Raw genomic sequence first — 20,657 nt, 5'->3', positions numbered from 1 at the left:
CTTTGCCACATGCCTCGGGTAGACTTCGCGAGTCAGATGAGGGCCTGCCCTCGTCTGTGTCGGAGCATCTTGTAACCAGAAGATCATATGACGTAGACACATCAACACACCATGCGCACGCAAGGCTACCATGCGTATGACATGCTCAAACCAGATCGCGCACGCAAGCAATGTTGTATCGTTTCTGCATTTTTTGTGGTATACTACCTGCTCCTGAGGGTTGAATCCCTCTATGCAAGCACGTTTGGAGAGGCTGGCATGGATCACATATTTTTTTGTGACAATACACAGCGTCACACCGCGGGACTATTGTAGAAGACGGTGCACCAAAAACACACCAGGCATAGTCAGAGCCAGCACCGGCACGATTCGAGAACGGTGAGAATCCGAACAGAAACGAAATGGAGGTAGCTTAGTGTCACATCTCGCTTAATTAAAAAGTAAAAAATAATAATGATGATGAGAAGGCAGAGTCTGTATGTTCTATTATTTCTATCAACAACTTTCATTCTATATTCAAGCAACAGGTTGCGCAAATTACACCTCACGTTGAATAATTCACGCAGTGGCATGTACTACTGTGACATATGCAGGACCAGTGCTTGTCGAACGTCACCTACTCCATGGTGGGGCGCGCGCTCGTGAGATGGAGGGTAAGCGGTGTCCAGTCGGACACGTTACCTCTTTTAGGAGTGTGTACCGCTGCAAACCTTGGCAGACACGATCGCTAGTGCGCAGTCTACGTATTCACTTGCCAACTCGAAATGCTCAAACCTGAAGGGTGGGGGGATGGGGGGATGGGGGGGGGGAGGTCTTTAAAGGTGTTTACGGGCAGAAGAGAAAATGACCCTGCTGGCCTTTTGAGCGGTCTGGCTCACCTGTGCTGCTCCTCTAAGCCATGCCGACAAAAAAAAAAAAATAAACCCGTGAGCATGTTTATTGGACGATCAAAACTTGACTAGCCTTGTTGGACAATAAAAGGGGAGACCATGTTCTGCAAATCATGCGGGAAAATGGAGAATGGCCCGGCTATATTAAACCAGTGGCGTCTTTGTGCCATAATAAACTATATTTTCTTTCTTTTTTGCTTTCTTATCGTAAAAGTAGGTTACGCACGTAGTTCTTCGAAAATTTGAATTTTTGTGAAAGTTTACTATTCACGATTTTGGGGTCTTGAAACAATGTTTTGTCTGCCTATTTTTGGCGCTTAAAACATGACTTCGTTAGTGCCTAAACATCCAGCCTCTAATTATGACGTATGAAAAACCACACAAGTTCGTTGCTTTAGTGCGACTACAGTGACTTATCTTCCTATGTGCACGGACGACGAAACAGTTGCCGAACGTAACGTTACGCGCTCACTTCATGAAGATGATGCCGCGGGCAGGAAGTGGCCGGAACACTCACCGCGGCCTTCTTCCCCCTTCCTTGCTGCAAAGCTTCGTCGACCTGCGAGCAGCAAAGTGAAACATTCGCGCTTTGGATTCACATGCACAACCGCACTAGCTCCACACCACGCAACGCCGTTCACACATGTCCCCACATTACGAATGCCGCGCCAAGATGCCTACCTGCTGAAGATACTGATTCATTGTGATGTGAGCCATGGCTATGCACTCAAAAACAATGCGCGCAGTTACGCGAGTTTACAAGCATTAAGGCATGAAACAGGACAATAAAATCTTGAGACCGCGATTGTTTACCGAGAAAGCAGCGCCATTAATGAATTAGCGTGGATTATACTTGGATTGGATCGACGCTTAGTCGATGATGACTTTTTTAACTGATGGCGTTTACCGTTGCGTTTACTCACAAAAACTGGACGGCTTATATAAAACTATGCCAAGCTGAAAATTATGGTTATGTAGTGATTGTCCTTCTTTTTTGTGTTGTTACATTAGTGGTTCTGGGCTTTTTAACAAAGAACCACGGAGGAATGCAGACTCAGTCGCTGCTGAACTGACTCTGCGGATCGCATGAATAAATTGCCTTTTTTCATTCACCGGAACGGCTACGTGAGTTATTACCGTCCTTGATTTCATGGTACCTCATGAATGGCAGAGATCATCACAAGCACTTCCACATGCAAGCGCCAGTGGCTCTCCTAGTGGACAGACGCGAACATCTACGGTCGCATCGGATCCGGATCGGCTGGTGCACGTGGTTTTTCCGGTTCTGCGTTGTGTTGTGTGCCCCAACAAAATGTGTGTCCGTGTGCGCAATGAGAAAAGCGAGTCGGCCAGCCCACAAAGCTGGTACACAGTACTGCTGTGTGGTTGAGTGCCACAACAGCCTCGAGAATACGAAAGGCCGGTACCCTCCCGTGAAATTCTACAGATTTCCTGGCAAATGGTATGAAGCGGAAAGGCGTGAAGCGTGGAAAGCGGCCGTCCGTAGAGTCAAGTGAGTGGCCTTCCGCGTCTTATCAACGTGCTTTTTTCGAGTGATTATTGGTGTGGAGCCCATGCGCAGTCCTACTAAGGTAGGAAGGCCTATCCAATCGAGGAACGTTCAACCGCGTCACTCGACAGGGCGAGCCTTATCGACATTTGATGTGTGGTCAGACTTTTTGGGTTTGTGTTTTTGTGAAACATGTTTGTTTTCGGGTTCAAATCTTATATAATACTTTCATCCTTGAAGTTCTCGTTCATGGAAAATGCTAAGTTGCCTTTTACAACAGCACCATCCACGCGAACGTGCTTGCACATTTGGGGATACTTCCTTACTGCGTGTTGCTAACGTGCATGACAATTGCTTTTGTCATGACGAGGCGCAAGCATTGCGGTATGCTGCTGGTGCCTGAATAATTTTGCTTTTTTCTTTCTCCTGTTGTGTTGCTGCATTGTTAACAGGCTTTCTAATGAGCAAAAGGAGCCCCGCAGCGGTGGTCTAGTGGCTAAGGTTCTCGGCTGCTGACCCGCAGGTCGCGGGATCGAATCCCAGCTGTGGCGGCTGAATTTCCGATGGAGGGGGAAATGTAGGCCTGTATGCTCAGATTTGGGTGCACGTTAAAGAACCCCAGGTAATCGAAATTTTCGGAGCCTTCCACTACGGTGTCTCTCATAATCATATGGTGGTTTTGGGACGTTAAACCCCACATATCAATCATTAATGAGCAAAGGGAATAGAAAGAGAGAGATGAGTGTTAATCAGAGAATAAAAAACTCAAGGGGGAGCAATATGGAAAAAATACGTGAGAGACTGCCGCGTATATCCTGTATCTGATATTTGAGGTAGAAGCCCCAAAAAACAAGATGACCAACGAAGACAGACTTGGTGAATAACTGCTTTATTTCAGCTCGCGCGCTCCACGAACTGTGCTGCCGAACAAACTGAGAGCCATGATGATGATGAGGAATTGTGGTTATGCCTTTTGTATCGTGTAGGCCGCTTTTGAATGCCTTAACCAATGAGAACAAAAAAAGACGGAAAATGGTGGAAAAGTGACTATATATGATAAATAGACAATAAGAAATGAGACAGAAAAGGGTAAAAAAAAGGGGGGTGGGGCAGATACACAAATGGTTTTGCACACACACTATGAAATGTTCACCACAGCCGGCTAGTGTATCGTTCAGGGCACCTAAGCTGTCTGAACTGTTTGAACACTGTGCATGGCACTGCCTGTAACTCTTGCACTACTACTGGGCCAGTTTCTGTTTTGTGACCTTCACTGCTCTGTCCACCGCTCTGTTCTCCTTCGCATCTTCTCGGAGTCCCAGTGCCTGTGGTCATAGAGGTGCTCCATGGCAATGTCAGTTTTGTGGGTGCGATATGTCAGCAATGTGGACTTCTCTTGCATAGCATGCCGCCACTGCTCTGTCTCCACATCACAAACCTGCGTTTTGACGGAATGGGCTTACTTTTGCGTTTTGTCTTTAGCCACAGCCATAGAGGCCGAACTTTCTTTTCAGGTTGCCCAGGGGCCTGTACCACTGTGTTTGCTGGTTAGGCTCGTATATCTGAACAGCTGCTTGGGCCACCGTTCGTCATCCATGAGGCTCAGGCGTCCTTCGTACATGGCTTTGTTTCTCCCCTCATGAGCCTCAAAGGTGGACCATCCCAGGTCACCTTGAGTGGCCTCCATGGCTACACGTCTGTGGCACCCAAGTGCCGTACGGCTCACCTCCCGTTGACGCCGCTCCAGCCATTGCGTGGTTGTCACAGTGAGGTACAAGATAGCATTGGCAAAAGTGAGGCCAGGGACATGTACGGCCTTCCACAAGTCTCTTACGAGGAGGAAATGGTTGCATCCCCACAGGCTTTTATGGCGAAGCACATTTGCTGGTCTCTGTGAAGACCTGCACAACTTTTTTTGTGCCCCGTTAACGATTCACCAGATATGTTCAATACCACTCCGAGGTACTGATATTCAGTGACCCACTGTATCTCATTTCTTTCTGGCAGGCATACGTCGGCAGTAGGGTGGGAGCCTGACAGCTGTAACGCCGCGGACTTTTTGAATTAAAGGCAAGGTCCAGGTGGTATAGATGGGTCGCGGCGAGGATGACTAATTGTTGCAGGTCCGTTGGACTTTGGGCTAGTTCGACCAGGTCGTTAGCATAAACTAGGCCTGATAGCTTCCAAGTCACGGACGTTCTATTGTACATGTATGTGAATGCAAAGCCGATACCGGTTGCTAAGAGCACATGTTCCAGTCCAGAAACATAAATCAATGGGTGAGATTGGACCGCTCTGCTCAAGTCCCTGTGTTACCATTATTGGTCTGGACTGGGCTCCGTCAAAGCATGCAATAACAGAGTTGTCTTTGTATAGCCATCGTAGTAGGCCGAACCACAATTCTGGCTTTCTGACATCTGCCATCCACTAGAACAGAGATCCATGTGGGACGCTGTTCTATGCCTTGGCCATGTCTAGGAAGCACCCATACAGGTCTCTATACTCCTTGGGAGCCACTGCTATGGTCTGCACAAGCACGAAGAGGTTGTCTTCCAGGTACCGGTCAGCTCGAAACCTGTTCGGCAAGTCTGTCAGCACGTTGTTCTTCTCTGCCCATCCACTCATCCAACATTCAATATTTGTGCAAATACACGGTATGGGACACTCGTTACAGTCAAAGGCTTGTAGTCTCGCAGGAGCCCAGCATCTCTGCCTTTCTTCATCACCAGGCACTCTCTTCCTCTTCGCCAGGCTGTAGGGACTGTCTCTCTTGCCACGATGCCAGAGGAAATGTCGGCAAGGTGGTTTGGGTAGCATCCCTTAAGCGCTTAAAGGGCCACTCAACAGGTTTGTCAATTTTGAGCTGACAAGCGCAATGCGTAGAGGAGGCGTTCATGATCACGTCTGCCAAAATTTGCAACGCTACGTGCCACGAAAATGGGTCAAATTTTAAGATGAATGCCTCCTCCCTTCTGCCGGCGGGCGCCCGGAGAATGAGGGCATGACGTGCGCGTATGAATGGCCCTACGTACACGGCAATGCAGTGATGTTGGTTCTCTACGTAGATGACTCTGCTCCGACGTTGCAAACAGTCGCACATGACATGGCAGAAATTATTTAACACGGCATGCGTAGTTTATTAATTTTTTGCTTGAAGAGATTAATAAAGCTTTAGATAAATAATGAGATGTGGTGAGGGAATGTGAGCGTCTTTTTTCCATTTTTCTCCCATGAATTGCAACGAGATGCGGGGCTAATGTGTAGGCGTTTCGCATGCGTTCGTGTACCCGTGGTCAGCGCATCACATCGAGTTGACGACCACCGTGGAACGCTCCTACCCGTTTGCCACTCATTGCGCTCATATATTCTACCAGGTCTAAGCCAGCATTTCCAAATCATCCCGCAGAAACAGGCAGAAGACCACAAAATAATGCTGTTCAACAAAGCAACGCCGCTCGTGTGCTCGGGGGTTGGACTTATTTGGGCACGTCATGCACACGTGACCTCTTGGTCGGATGCCTTAAAGGGTGGGGAAGAAATTTGGCTTGCGAAGGCTATGTAGAGGAGCGGCAAGGGTTTTGAGCTCGCCTCCTCTCATCCTCGTTTCGCGCCGCTTCAAACAACTCGTTTTCTCCACTCGTGATGAACCGATTCAATAATTTTTTGTGGCAAAATGTTCTTCATCGGACACCCAACAACTTCCACTGTCTAACTAAAATTTGGTATGGGGCCTGGTGAGTGGCCCTTTAACAATACCGGCAGTTATGTTGAGTCCTTTTGCTGTGTGTGCATCAATTTGTACAACTGCTTTGTCCACTGTCCTTTGTGTCACTTGCCATTTCATGATCTCATCTTCAGGATAGTAGATCTCTGCTTCTTTCTCCTCTTAGGGCGCGCACGACGATTGCACAGGTTGACACACAGTTCATATGCTCAGTTAGCTGTCCGGGAGGTTACAGACGGGCAGAATTATTTCCTCATTCCGAATCCGCGGCGTGCGTGCCCTCCTGTGGAGTGATGACACATCTGTTCGAAACCACCGGGAACCATTTTGTCTGTCCTCAGTTGAAGCTTTCAGCTGCTTGCCATTATAATCAGCAATCTTGCGTTGCACTGTTGCTTGCATGGCATTTTTACATTCCAGGTACCTCTGCCATAGCATTGCACATTTGTGTGGAGGAGCGTCTTTAGGGCTTTTCTGTGGAGGCGATTTTCCTCTCATTGAGCATTCAGTGCCAAATGGCCCTCCTTGTCCCACCACGACTTCCCGTGCACCCTCCCCGGAAGTTAACATATACTTCATGTGCTTGCATTATCTGTCAGAGACCTTCTACATAGCAGTCATAGGACTCCATAATCATGAACCTGTTTTCAAACTCTTCAGCGATGTTTTCATACTTCTCTACCAGTATGTAACGTGAGGCTGGCTCACGATTTTCTGTCCGTTTTTGCTGCCATGTGGAAGTTAAGGAGGTCAATTTGATTGGGTCGGATCACTTCCTAACACTAAACTTCCCATCCTTGTCGATTGTGATTGATGAGACATGGCGGGACATAATCGATGCATAAATGGCTGTTCCTGGCACACCACTTGAATGCACCCTCACAGTCAATGCATAGGTTGGCTATTTCTAGGTTTAGTTTGCATGCTGTCAGGTCCACCAAGTCTCTATTAAAATCCTGAAATCTGTACAGTGTCTGCGTATGTCCATTGAAGTAACCCATGAGTAGAACTTTTCTGGCAGCTGCCCATTGTTGCACATCCATTGTTACACATTTAACAATTTGGGCGTTTCCATCATGCTGTCTGCTGCTGATCGCGAGGTAAACCACACCCACTAACACGGAAATCCCCAGAACACAACCACAGAGCCACATGTATTCAATGCATGTGCGTGTCAATCCCACATCGCTCCGGACCGCCACAAGATGCCCATTTGCCCACCTTTGTGGGCATTCCCTTTGCGGTTTCAGCCTGACCATTCCCAGTTTGGATGTACGGGGGGGTCCCTCCTGTTAGCGCATAAAGTTTCATACTTTCACTTTCTAGCATGGCATATAGCTCATCCCACTTGCTCAGCTTCCTTGAACCATGTATATTGAGAAGGCCCACATTGGTTTCCCTTGCACGTGACCCCTGGCAGTAGTGACGATGGTATACATGTTTTACTTCAGACTAAAAGGACAAGGGGGCTTTCTGCACTTCCCCTTGTTCTGTTTCTCTGCCATCTGTAGTATTGCCTGTACGGGGGCTTTCATGAGCGGTGCCAAAGGGTGTGAGTACCAGCTTGTTTGTGGCCATTTTATTATGGGCCCGATCGGCTGGAGTCCTAAAAAAAAACACAGCCTGTGTCCGAAGCGTGTCCCCAGTTCTTCGGCAGCATTAGCCCTGTACAGCAAGCTGTCTACCCCTCCTGTCGGTGCTGGCGTGGTGGTTACGAACTCCACTTGTTGGCCCAATTCATCACATACTATCCTGAGCTTCTCGTTCCACAGTTTTCAATTTCTCTGCGTTGTGTCATTACAATGTTCAGGTTCAAGCACACCATACACAATGAAGTGATGTTTATTGGCTCTTGACCCCCACATCTGCATCCTGGACTCGAGCTCTTGCATTGTAATATCTGGGGAGGCATCACTGTCCATGATATCACTGCTTTCGCAGTGTATGACAACAACTACCTCTGTTGCTTTCCAAATGTCCACCGCAGCATCCATTTCAGCCATCACTTATTAGAGGTAGGCATCCTTTCACGTTCAGTACTGGGCACTTCTGTTTCACTTCACAGTGCGTAGTCAGCTGCGGCGGCTGAATTTCCGATGGAGGCGGAAATGTTGTAGGCCCGTGTGCTCAGATTTGGGTGCACGTTAAAGAACCCCAGGTGGTCAAAATTTCTGGAGCCCTCCATTACGGCGTTTCTCATAATCATATGGTGGTTTTGGGACGTTAAACCCCACATACCAATTCACAGTGCGTAGAGTGGTGTACCTCGTTCGAAAGGCATTCTTTTCTCGATATACGAAAACACACCTACTTTCGTTCAGCGGCTCTTTGGACTGTTCTTGTTGTCTACGCTCCTCCTTTTGGGAGGGTCCTGTTTCTCTCTAGCTCTTCCCCAGCTGCTTACGGGTTTTTTTCACCAAACTGGTTTTTCACCCGCGTGCCCCTAAAGTGCATTCTTTTTTCGGCTGGCTTCACTATTCCCCTCTCAGTTCGAGTGCCTCTGAGCAGTTCCTCTCAGTTTCCTAGTCAAGCCCTTTATCATGTGCACGATGTATGTTCCATTCCTTCTTGGGCAAATGTGATATCCTGTTATCCGCTGTAGCTTGATGAGACTCTTCCAGCTTTCCAGTCGCGGATCCTTCCATCTCACTCTTCAGTTCATCAACTTGTGCCTGCAGCAGGGAAACTCGCTCCTGGAGCTCTTCGCGCTTACTAGTCTCTCGGCCCAGCTGAGAGAAAGCGTCACTCAACCTAGTCTCTGTATTTTCAAGCTACAGCGCACACTCTTCCTTAAGTTGCTGCAGCGGCTGTGTGAACTCCTCACACAGGACCTTCTGGCGGACACACTGTTTGCAGTCATAATGTGCTGCCCCGCATGCTTCCTCGACCAATTCAAAAGCGCGTCTTCACTGTCGAGCCACACATCGCAGCTAGTACACGCCACCCAACTCTCTATTTTGCTGCCAGCTTCAACGGATGCACTTCGCTTGGCTCACGGTCTGCCCATACTTTGGTTCTTGGTCCAGCAACCGAATGTCCCGCTTCCGCGCACGGCCACAATTTGAGTCACATAGGTAGTACCACCCCTTATCAGCTTTGGGAGGTAGCCAGTTACCAATAAGACAGTTGTTAAAGGCCAACTTCAGGGACTTTTCGAGGTCAATGGATCTCAATGAAACTCGCTGAGTACGTTCTTTTGCACATTTCCGTCATTTATGCCAAATTACGGGCTTGAGAGATGCGCTGATTGTTTGCAAATGAATTTTAAAGATTGCCTCGAAAAACTCGCCTCGCTAGCCGGAAATTGGCAACACTGTTTGTGTGACATCGTATTTGGCATGTGAACCGAAGTGACACAGCCGATGGCATCGCTACTTTGGTCGCTACAGCATTTACTGTGCTGCCCACAAGGTGATGGTGGTGCTGTGTGGCACGGCTATAGCAAGAGAAAGCTGTCTTCTTTGCTCTGTGGCGTTAGGCCGGCGGTTCGCTGGTCTGGCTTTCACAGCTTTCATACTACCCGCTGGTGAAACCAGTATACAGCCTCCGGTTTTTACCAAATAGTACGTCATACGCAGACAGGGCGCCTGGTTGGGTTTCGGTTTCGGTTTTGCACATTTTTGCTTATTCAAAATTACTTTCGTATTTTCTGAGCATTTCAGCTACTGGACTCGTGACAAGAGTGTCTCAGGAACATAAAAACAGCCTTACCTTGACATGAATGAAGAATCGCCAGAGTTGCTGAGAAGGCGTTGGTTAAGCCTATATCGCTAGTCAGCATGGTACACTGCACTTTAGACGGCGGGGACAGCAGACAGAATCTCACTAAAAGCACCTTCTTCTGCACATAGCCCAACACGTACATACCACTGCACTTCTGTTGGTGAGGTGGCGCCATCTGTCGTGCCCTCGACCAGACGCACAGCAAAAACATCTCACTCCTCCCAATCCAAAGACCGGGTCCAGGGCGTTCATGGCGAGTAGCGCATCACAGCAAGTCTTGCTCCCGAGAAGAAACATTTAGGACGTGCTACTCCGCTCCTTGAGGCTACCAGGTAGATAGAGTGGGCTAGCCTCAAATAGATATTATGTGGCTAAAGTACCCTTTGCATTGGGTGGACTAGGTATTAGTGTCCTATCTGAATTGTAAAAAAAAAAAAAAATAAAAGGTGAAAAAAGCACACACGTTGGAATTCACAGGTGACCTTTCGTGAGGTGCACGCTTTTGCCGCAACGGTTTTCCTCCACATCATGAAATCTAAAGGCTTGTGGTAAGGTGGTGCCCTCTACTGTAAGGGGAGTCAGCTTCGAGCAGTAAAGTAGCAAGTGCTCGATAATTTCCCGCTCGCGACCACAGGTCGTGCACACAGCCGCGAGCGTCTTGGGGGCACGAGCAAAACGACTTTGCTAGTCAAGAGTGCGCCGCACGCCCGATCAAGGCTAGAAGAGCAGGACAGCACCACAGCTGCTGTTATACAGTGCGGGCTCCATCGTGATGCCTTTCTTGCTCTTCCGGTACATGTTGAGGGTATTCTTGGGGAGCATAGCTGACTGTTACATTTCTTCCTTCGCTTCTCATACACGGTCACGAATGCTTTTTGCGGCCTTGTGCTCAGGTCCGGTTTCAATATATGTATAGTCCAGGAAGCCGTATTTTTGCCTCGGAAGCATCACTCGTGCCCTCCATTGAGTGCGGATGCCCTTGATCTATATATAACGAAAGAGCCTGCGTGCCCACCTTTTTCATCCATGGTCTGTTGCCGACATTCAAATGTGATTTTGTTGCGGGACTCTCGAACCTCGAATGAAGGCCAACTGACATCCCCCTGGATGTTCTCCATGGTGACTCTCCCATGGCAGCCTTAGGCTATATGGCCCACCTCCCTCCGCCTTCGCTGCAGCCAATCCCTCGTTGGGCCTGACAGACAAACGGCCAAGTTTGTGAAGGTGAGACCAGGCTTGGGCACGGCCTTCCACAGGTGGCGCATCATGGGGTATGGGCTGCAGTCCCGTAGGCACTGTCGACGAAGTATGCGGCTGACTCGCTGTGCCGCATGTGTCAAGTGACCTTCATGTAGCGAGACGAGCTTCCCTGAAGTGGACGTTATTACTATTAGGTAGTGATAGTTCTCTAACCTGGGCAGCGCTTCGTTATTCGGCAACACCACACCAGCCTCGTCATGCTCCAGAACTGGAGTACGACTGATTTCTTTGCATTGAAGGCCAAGCCTAGGGTGTTTTAGGTGGTTGGCTGATATTTTGACCAGATGTTGCAGTTGCACACCTGATTTTCATCCAGCAGCGCGAGATCATTCACAAAAACAAGGCCGAGTAGTGTTCACGTCATCGGGGTGCCATCGTAAGAGCAGTTGAGGTTGAACCCCAATCTTGAATCCAGGAGGGCATGCTCCAGACCCTCTGTATAATGCATATATATCAGTGGGGAAAGAGGGCATCCTTGTTTGAGACCACACTGGACTGGCACGGCACGCGTGCGTGTTCCACGAAAGTTGGTTTCAACTGTATTGCCAGTGTAGGGTCTGCATGGTAATTCAATCCACACAGGAGGCATATTGAGGTATTTCATGCAAGAAAAAAGTTGTCCCTGTAGTATGCTGTCATAAGCCTTGGGCACGTCCAGAAAACAGGCGACTAGGCCGTGAGAATTCCTGCATGCTATCTCGACGCTTTGTATCAGCACTAAGAGATTATTCCTCCCTTTCCGCTGACAATGGAAGCCATTTGAAGCTCTGTAAAAGGTTCCTGGGTTTCTGTCCAACCACTCATCGATCTCTTGATGAGCTGTGTGAAAAGTTGGTACAGCACACTGGTGACTGTGAGCGGCCTGTAGTCTTGCAGCTGGTCGCTGTTGCCTCCTCTCATGAGCACCAGGCACTTCTTGCTGCAGCGCCAGTCCTCTGGGATAGGTTCCTCATTGAGAATGCCGGTGAAGAAGGAAGCCAAGGACTCTCTTGCCCTTTGTCCAAGCTGCTTCAAGTGGAATTTCATCCAGTCCTGTGGCGCTGTGGGCTCTAATGCTGGACATAGCTCGGTCGATTGCCACACGGGACATCTTCCACTCGTGCTCCGCAGTGGCCCTGTTGTCCATCTCACAGTCTTTTTCACGAGGTTGGTATGGCATTCCCTGTTGTTCTGGCGACGGGTTCTCGTACATCGCTGCAAGTAGGTCACCAGGTGTTCTTCAAGGTCTGTGACAGCTGCACCTGTTGAGTCTCGGAGAGTAGGAATGATGGGTTCGCGATTGAGAGAGGGGATATATGTCCAGAATGTGCGCGGTCCTTTGTTGCCGGCTTCTGTGATTGCACGCAGTTGTTTTTGGTTGCTCTCCTCAATTTTTTCTGGACCAATTGCTGCATGGCTCTCTTGCAACGCAAGAATTCCTGCCATGCCTCTTGGCATTCTTTGGCCAAGAGGTGTTTTACTGCATGTCGGTGCGCTCTATTAGCCGTGCGACGTGCTTCATGTGCGTTCTTCAACTGCTGGCCCCACCAGGTCTCAGGTCTAGTGCCACCTCGGAATTGGACTCGCTTCTCATAGCGACACATACTGTGTTGCAGCTCTCTCACGAACTCCTTATATGTGGTTTTCTGCACATGTCTGTCATTCTCTTCGAAATCCTCCATAGCACTGAGCTGACTTGCGGCATTCTGTTCGATGATTTATTTCGATGGATTGAAGTAGAGAGTGTCAGGGTGATGCGATTGTGGTCGCCACCCAAACTATATATATATTCTTTTGAGGTGTGCCTCTAGATTAGGCGAAGTAAGGAGATAGTCTATACAAGACGGACCATATCTGGCGCTCCGTGGGGTCTCACCTAAGCAGTCACCGTGGCGGCTGGCCACTTCAAAAAAAAAAAAAAAAAAAAAGATTGCTGCTAGCTGCAACATATGTTCACCGTTATGGTCTTGGAAGCCATCAATGCTTGGGACATGCTCGTTGAAGTCTCTTGTAATTAATATCTCTCTGTTGGATCCCCAGCACTGAATGTTTTCCGCATACAATACGACCAGCTCGTGGAGTTGGATCATCACGTCTTGGGTACTGAGATGCTGCCTGAAGCCGTACATCGTCTCCGGCATCTGATCTGTTTCTTCAAGGTGTTTCTGCAGCCGGCGAAGGACCATGTGCTCCATCACCTTTCCTACACAGGATGTGAGGGAGATGGGCTGCAGGTTGTCTACCGCGAGGGCCTTGCCGGGCTTTGGAATAATGTGGACCTCAGCTTCCTTCCATTCCTTCGGCAACCGTGAGCTTTCCCAGGCTTTGTTGATGTGCTTTAGGAGGCCGCGGGCCACTGCATCGCTCATGTTACCGAGCAGTTTGTGAGTTATGGCGTCCCAGCCGGGTGCGCTTCTCTTGTTGCTTTCGTGCATGTCTTCGATATGAGCACCACCGGAACGGTAACACCACCGGAACGGTTGAAAATCCTCATAGACTTGTCACTAATCATGTCAGTAGCTGGATGTACAAAAGGACTAATGTTGGAAATGCTTGCGGTTGCATCACTAATGATTTTCTTCCACTCCTTGCACATGTTCTCTCAGCTTCACTGCATCTCAGCATGGCAGTGCCATGATAACAATTGCGAGAATTTACTCTCGTCCTTTGCAGTCTTAGGAAGATCATTCGACTCATTCTCAACCTGAAAACATGTGCTAGTATTAAAAATGAAAGCTGAGGTGCATCAACAGCAACAATCCAAAAGGTCACATGGATTGCATATTAAGTGTAATAAGCTAATGGTAGGACTTCTCAGCTTCAAAGCATTAAAAAGTGGCTGCTTGAAGTGGGCAAATACTGGTTTTATTTTTCATGCCTGCATACTATTCCAAGTCATCCATGAGCATTTAGGGAACTACAGACAGGCATGCACCTCATCGGTTTCAAATGACACTTTGTATAGACTTGTTGGTCTGCTTGCTGCTACCTATGTTAATTTTATTACATCAAAAAAAGTATTCTGCAGAACTCATGCTCAAGAAATCACTGCAAATTGTGTGCCAAAGTGTCATTAAGTATTCACTAAATTTAACATCACATTAGGGAGTTTTTGTATAGCGTACCACAAGCCTTTGCATTGCGGTTGCTGCCTCTGTGCATGCGTCGTAACTCTAATCACCGTTAATGTTTGCGGTTTGCCCGCAAGAAATCCGAAATAGTGTGCGGCCCGGAAAGCGCCTTTGCGGTGATCTCAAGGAGAACGCGTGCTGTGTGAAATAACGAGATGGCTTTAGCCAAAACTACGACTAAGAGAAACTGAACGAGAAGCCAGCTTTTTTTCTGCTTCTTTTGAATCTAAAAAAACCGCTGCGTGAACATGGAGCTGCCACCGAAGTGCTTCAGGTTCACAACGAAAGTGGACATCTACATGTTGTGTAAGGTCCGTGAGCAAGACCCTATCGCAATGCGCATGTATGGCTTTTTGTCGCGGAAAACCTGTTGCTCACGCTAGGAAAGGCCATCAGTGCACGAGAAGTTTGTGAGTGCTGCGAGTTGCCACTCGCTCAGTTTGCCCAGGAAGATTGGACGAATTTAAAGGGAGGGGCCCCGCAACACTTTTTGAGCATGGTCAGAAAACGCTGCCGATCAGTAGTAGAGGCTTCCGACAACACGCGAGCCAAATATTATGGCGCAGCATGTGGCCTAGAAGCCATAATAAATAATGAGCAGCTAAAAACTGCTTTCTCTTCTCTCGACAAATCACGCGATAGGCCCAGAACTCTCGCATAGTAAGCCCATCTATCAGACATTGGCCGATTTGAACATGGCGCGCTCACTCGTTGCAGAGATTTCCGCGAGAGGCCGCTACTTGTCCACGTGTGGGTGCATGATCACACTGAAAAAGCCACGCATTTGAAGAAAAAAAAAAAAGAAGTGTTCCAGGTCACGAAGCGCGCGTGACATTTTTCTATGGCCCTACCATCCCTCCCTGCTTAGCTTCTAGCGCTTTCGTCGGGACGAGAGAAGAGAGAATGCAATTGCAGCATGTGACAAACCTGTGTAACTCCATTCACACTGGACGGATTCTTAAAATTCTTGCGGCATTGAATTCGTGAAGCAATAAGCTCTTCCAGTGATTCAAATTCATTCAATGGTTACTTGAAAAAGTGTTTCAGGGCCCCTTTAAGAAAGTAAGTGTACTATTTCAAGCAGTCTGTAGCACTGCTTGAAAGCACTGCCCTTGACGGTGCAGTGCTTAGGCTGTTCAGAGCTGAACGTGGAACTTGCGCAGGTCCGGCACAAAAGAGCAGTATGGGGAGCAGGAACAGCTCCTCTTAGAAATTTACGACGTGGTACGAAGCCACGGCTGTTGGGTAGCCCTGGTGCTGCGAGGAAGGGGGCGAGCGCCAATGCGTCAATTTCACAAGCACCACAGCCTGGGGACAGAGGCGAGCGCAGACTCTTGACGATGGTGTGTGACTGAGCTTTCGCTGCACTGCAAGTCAAAATCGAGGAGAGAATCATGGGTTTCGCTGACCAGGTGCAGTCTAACCTTTGTAAGTTTGCCGATTAGTGATTGGATGAATAATTGTTGCGGATTCAACTATGTTCCCAGAGCGTACAGCGGCACTTGAGGGGCGTGGTGTCATCTGCTACATACTGAAAAATACAATTAGTGTTGACAACGTTGAGCACATTTTCTTGTTTGAAATGAAACTTTTTGTGTCATTTTTCAAATTATTGCGAAGACTTGGAGTATTTGCTAACACAAAGGCGAGCCTACAAATGTGACTATACCTGCATTGGTATGTGGCCGTGGATTGGAGCGTTGTCGTAACATGCACAAGGGAGCATGCTTGCTCTTGGTTTACCCACATGACATGCTGCACATCCCTACTCAGTAACAAGGGGGCAGAATAAACGTAACATTCAGTTTTCGAGGGCAGTGTATGATGGTTCAAGAGCAGTGCATGATCTGCTACTGCAATACGCCACTTGTCTAATTTACGATCGCATTTAAATGCAATGGCAAATAAACAAGTGTTTATTTAAGCAGGTAGTAAATTATGACATTAATTTTTGTAATAGTAGAATAGAGATGTTATGCTATATCGAACCTTTTTCATAAACGGCAGCGCACGTTATTGAAAAGAAAAACAATGTTTATGCGAATGGTTCACTACGAAATGAAGCATGTTACTGGTAACCATGATTTCCCTGCTAACAGTTATTAATAGCTCACAAACAAAAAGGGAATGCTTTGCCTGATTAAGCACAATCATTAAAAAAACGCCGATGCTGCGTGGTAGGTACAGCACTCACAGGGAAATCTAGAAGAGCAGCCTTTCAGAGCCTTTTCAAAACACTCATTGGGTAGCTACTGCAAGCACACTTGCTTGGTGCCCACTAGACATTAATAATAAGCTTTCGGGTAGTAGGCCAGCATTCAGTATGCTATTTTTTGTCATTCTTCTGAGAAGCATAGTATCCGCTTAACACTTGCAAAGAATTTTGTGCCAATTGTCCATGCAGTGGATGATGACAATGAGGAATTAAGGCTGAAGTGGGTATGCGCCACAGTTAATAGGGAAACAAGAACAAAATTTTGTATTGGGTTGGAGCATTGGACGGCCCGCTTGTTATGCTATTCGCATTGTGCAACGACTGATTGTTCTTTCGCTGTGGTAAAGCGCTTTATAAGTCGTATTAACGAGATTACTTTCCCGACATCAAGCCTGCCTAAGGCAAGTTTGACAACTCACAAGCACCGCTGTAGTTCAGTGGTAGAATACTGGGCTGGCACCCAGCGGACCTGGGTTCGAGCCCCACTGTGCCATTGGGGCTAGGTCATGCCTGCTTAAGGCAAGTTTGACAAGTTACAAGCACTGGCGTAACTCAGTGGTAGAATATTGGGCTGGTACCCACTGGACACTGGTTCAAGCCCTACTGTGTCATTGGTGCAAAGGTTTTTTCTAATTTTGCGCGATGTGTTTACGGACACCGGCGGCGGTGGACAATATGCAACTGCGCGGGACCCGAAAAGTGATCTCATAACAGCTTTCCCTGTAAAAATATATGAACATAGCGTATCGCTGGCTCATACACGACAGGTGCTGTGTGCAGGCAGCTAACATTATTCTTGAATGAGTTGGCTCATTGCCTTTGCAAGAGAGGTGTAGGAAGCATCTGCTGCAGCATATATATGTGTGGATTGCCGTCATTGGTTGCACAACTGTGTATATTTGATGTCTTTTTAAAATTGCTTTAACACAGTTGCATAAGGAAAGCATGACGTAGTAGTTCTACTTTAGAACATTTCATCCTGTAATAACTTTGCATGTCACGAAGCATTCACGACACACTTAGATGGTAACTGGGGCAAGTACAATTTACCTGGACTGTTGCTATTTCATTTCGGGTAGTCAACTGTGTTTGACAGCACGAAAGTTGTCACTTCAGCTCTTGAGGGAGGGGTCATGTGAAGCCATGGGGGACTCCTCTCAATCTATTCCACACGCGGACGTCCCACAGGACCAGGGCACCTTGAGCTCTGCGCTAGCAGCAGCTGGCATCACGGGACAAGCGGTAGGCACTGGTGCTGCTGCAGGTGCACCAAGGGCACGACGGGGTAGGTTTCGCAAAACTGTGGTAGCAACAAATTCAAGTGACTATGCTGTGATATTGGAAGCGTCAAGAACAATCAAACTTAAAAAAAAAAGGAAAGGAAAAATTGGGGGAGCCTTAAGCTTTGCCTTTAAGATGTCAACGCGATAGCGAAATCCGGCCCCTAATGCGCCCTTCAAGGGCTAAGCTCATACTTATCAATATGTTTTGTTAAACACAAACATAAACACACACACACAAATGCGCACGCTAGTGCGACGTACCTACAATGATGCAGTGACTGTGCAGTGTAGCCACTTCCCTCTGCCATAAAGTCTCACAATGCCTCACAGATGGCAGCACATTATCTAGCGTTTGCTGTTTGCTTGATCAACGCAACGCCTTCTCTACGCCTCTGGAAAGGCATGTTTTCCGCTAGATGGACATAGTTGTTCCTTTTTAGAGCTATTTGAAAGTTCCTGTGTGTTTTTTGCGGCAATGGCTGCACTATCCCAGCCTTTTTCGACGTAGTTCGTTGGCCTACCAAATGCGCCTACAAATCGCCGAATGGGCTCGTTTTTGTCGTGACACCTGTCGAACGGAATGCGTTAAGGAGACTCCTTCTACTACACGGCATTTATGTAATGTTTTTTACCGAAGCATCTGCAAGTAACATGGTGGCTTTGTGGTTGGATATCTGCTTGCCACACAAACAACCCGGGCTCGATCCTCAATGGGACCAAGAATTTTGTTCTTATTTTAATTGCTTTTTTCTCAAGTTTTCACTCACAGACGATTTTTCGCTCACAGCCATTGGTGCGGACGCTGATGGTGGAATTTCTGCGACATGAGCTCTCCAACGCTATTGCGTAAAAATCTTATAGTGACACGCAATAAGAGAATACTGTAGCAGGATACAACCTTAAATGTCTACCATGCTCTCTCCTCAAAGGGGAACGAACACAGGCCTGTCCAAATGGGCACTCTCTCTACAGAAACGTCATGGGTCAAGCGGCTGATCAACCAATTTTCGCAGAGCATGGTCAAGTGCATGCACAGGACTATTTCTTGAGTAGCAGGAACAACTGCCTACCACGCTTCCGTTATCTGGGTTGGGCCTCTGTGGACCTCTTAGTTTGTATCCGACTATTACTTAATGTGTGACTATCGCTGAATGAACAAATTTTGTAAAGGTGACCCAATGTAGCACCAGGGGTGCTTTGTAACGGTAGCTGATGAGGACCCGCAAGACGGAGAGGACTAGAGGACCGGAAATTCCTCGTAATCACTTGTAAGGCAAGGTTTAGGCCACAAGACACTTCTTTTATTCGTCCGGACTGAGCCCCACCACCCACGCCAGCGTGGTGATGATGAGTATGTACAAATCAGCAGATAGAGTACATGATTAGTGCTCCCAATATATATAGTATGTTACAAAAATTCACGCAAGCCTCGATACAACGTAGCCAGATATAACGAAATATTGGTTATAACGAAGTAAATGAAAAACAGTCTTGCAATAGATATAGTGTTAGTAATATGCCTTTATAACAAATTTTCGGTTACAATGAACTTATTTCTGTATAAGGTGCAACTTTGCTATAATTAGTTTTGAGTGTACTTCTTTTGCCCTTGCAGTCCTGATAACACGCCCTGGGAGCCTACAAAGACCACGCGCATTTGCAGTGACCATTTTGTTGGCAACTGCAAGAGCAATTTAAGCCATCATCCAGCATACTTACCGACCATCTTCCCGTCTGTGTACCAGAACGATTCTGCAGACCTTGTAAAGGCACTAAGGTGAGAAAGGCGTGAAAACAAACACTGATGTCGTTAAGCCCATGTTAGCAAAATGTAGAGTACGGTTGAAATTACCATGGGAAGTAATATCGGAAGCAGCAGTGTCTTACTTTAAAATATATCCTATTTTGTTTTCTTTATTTGTAACAATCAAGTGGCAAGAAGTAGCCGTCGCCAAGTAACGGTGACAAAAACTTCTTCATTTATTTTCTATTCGAATAAAAAGAAAAGAAAGAAACTCCCACATTTAAACACTTTCTCTAAGGAGAAATTTTTACTGAAGAATGAACTCTGCTAAAGCTGCTGCTTGGGCAAGTTGGTTCATGATTAAGATAGATTTACCAGTGCGAAAAGACGACACTCAAGATAGAACACATGTTGTGTGTGCTTTTAACTTTAGGTGCTTTGTCTTTCTGCAGTGGTGAATCTGCTTTAATATTGAAAGGTGAAAGCTGGCGTTTCGAGACCAACTTATTCTTTCTAACCAGAGGGGCCACTTTGCTTTGTGTGCCTGTTGTGCATGTGTGCATGTATGTATATATATATATATATATATATATATATATATATATATATATATATATATATATATATATATACACCAAAAACAAAAGTGATGCTGGGTCTGGGTAAGATTATCTGTAGGGAAGAAGATGCACGTACGAAGTGATTTTATTGACGTTCTGGCCGCGGGTCCGGCCTTCATCAGAAAGATCATCAGACTCTGATGAAGGCCGGACCCGCGGCCGAAACGTCTATAAAATCACTTTGTACGTGCGTCTTCTTCCCTATGAATATATATATATATATATATATATATATATATATATATATATCGAACGCGTTATTCGAAGGTCGTGGATTCGATTCCTGCTCACAGCTGGTAATTTTTTCATCCACTTTTCTTTCTTCTTTCTTCTTATTTACATTCCATTGGTTCTAATAACTTCCCCTGTACATTCCTTGGCATTACTGTCTGTTATATCTCATTAATATTGTGTTAAAACACGGAAATACGAGCCCTTAGGTATACACTTCTCTCCCTTATATATATATATATATATATATATATATATATATATATATATATATATATATATATATATGAGAGAGAGACAGGAGACAGGTTTGCAAACACTGATGAAGACTGGTGGTCGAAACTGGG

General features: G+C 46.9%; 2 protein-coding genes across 5 annotated transcripts in view; one reads left to right on the top strand and one right to left on the bottom strand.

The window, feature by feature from the left end:
* PCID2 (PCI domain-containing protein 2) overlaps positions 1-1,755 on the bottom strand; it is a 44,380-nt gene extending 42,625 nt beyond the window's left edge. The window contains 2 exon segments of the mRNA XM_075885504.1: positions 1,408-1,449; positions 1,572-1,755. Coding sequence (XP_075741619.1) covers positions 1,408-1,449; positions 1,572-1,607 — 78 coding nt within the window. The 5' untranslated portion in view covers positions 1,608-1,755.
* Positions 1,756-2,035: 280 nt separating this feature from the next.
* LOC119178481 (uncharacterized) overlaps positions 2,036-20,657 on the top strand; it is a 29,330-nt gene continuing 10,708 nt past the window's right edge. For 3 of the 4 annotated variants that reach the window (XR_012890432.1, XM_037429689.2, XM_075885555.1), the window contains exons 1-2: positions 2,078-2,403; positions 19,331-19,492. Coding sequence is in view for 3 of the 4 variants with exons in the window: in XM_037429689.2 (XP_037285586.2) it covers positions 2,084-2,403; positions 19,331-19,492 (482 nt within the window). In the remaining variant the exon portion in view is untranslated. Of the gene's footprint in view, positions 2,404-19,330; positions 19,493-20,657 lie in introns of all 4 variants that reach the window. The other variant, XM_075885586.1, reaches the window with a different exon arrangement.

The sequence above is a fragment of the Rhipicephalus microplus genome, chromosome 1 (assembly GCF_043290135.1).
Source record: "Rhipicephalus microplus isolate Deutch F79 chromosome 1, USDA_Rmic, whole genome shotgun sequence".
In the NCBI taxonomy this organism is placed as follows: domain Eukaryota; kingdom Metazoa; phylum Arthropoda; class Arachnida; order Ixodida; family Ixodidae; genus Rhipicephalus; species Rhipicephalus microplus.
Note: the sequence above shows the minus strand (reverse complement) of the source record. Positions and strands in the feature narration are given on the sequence as shown.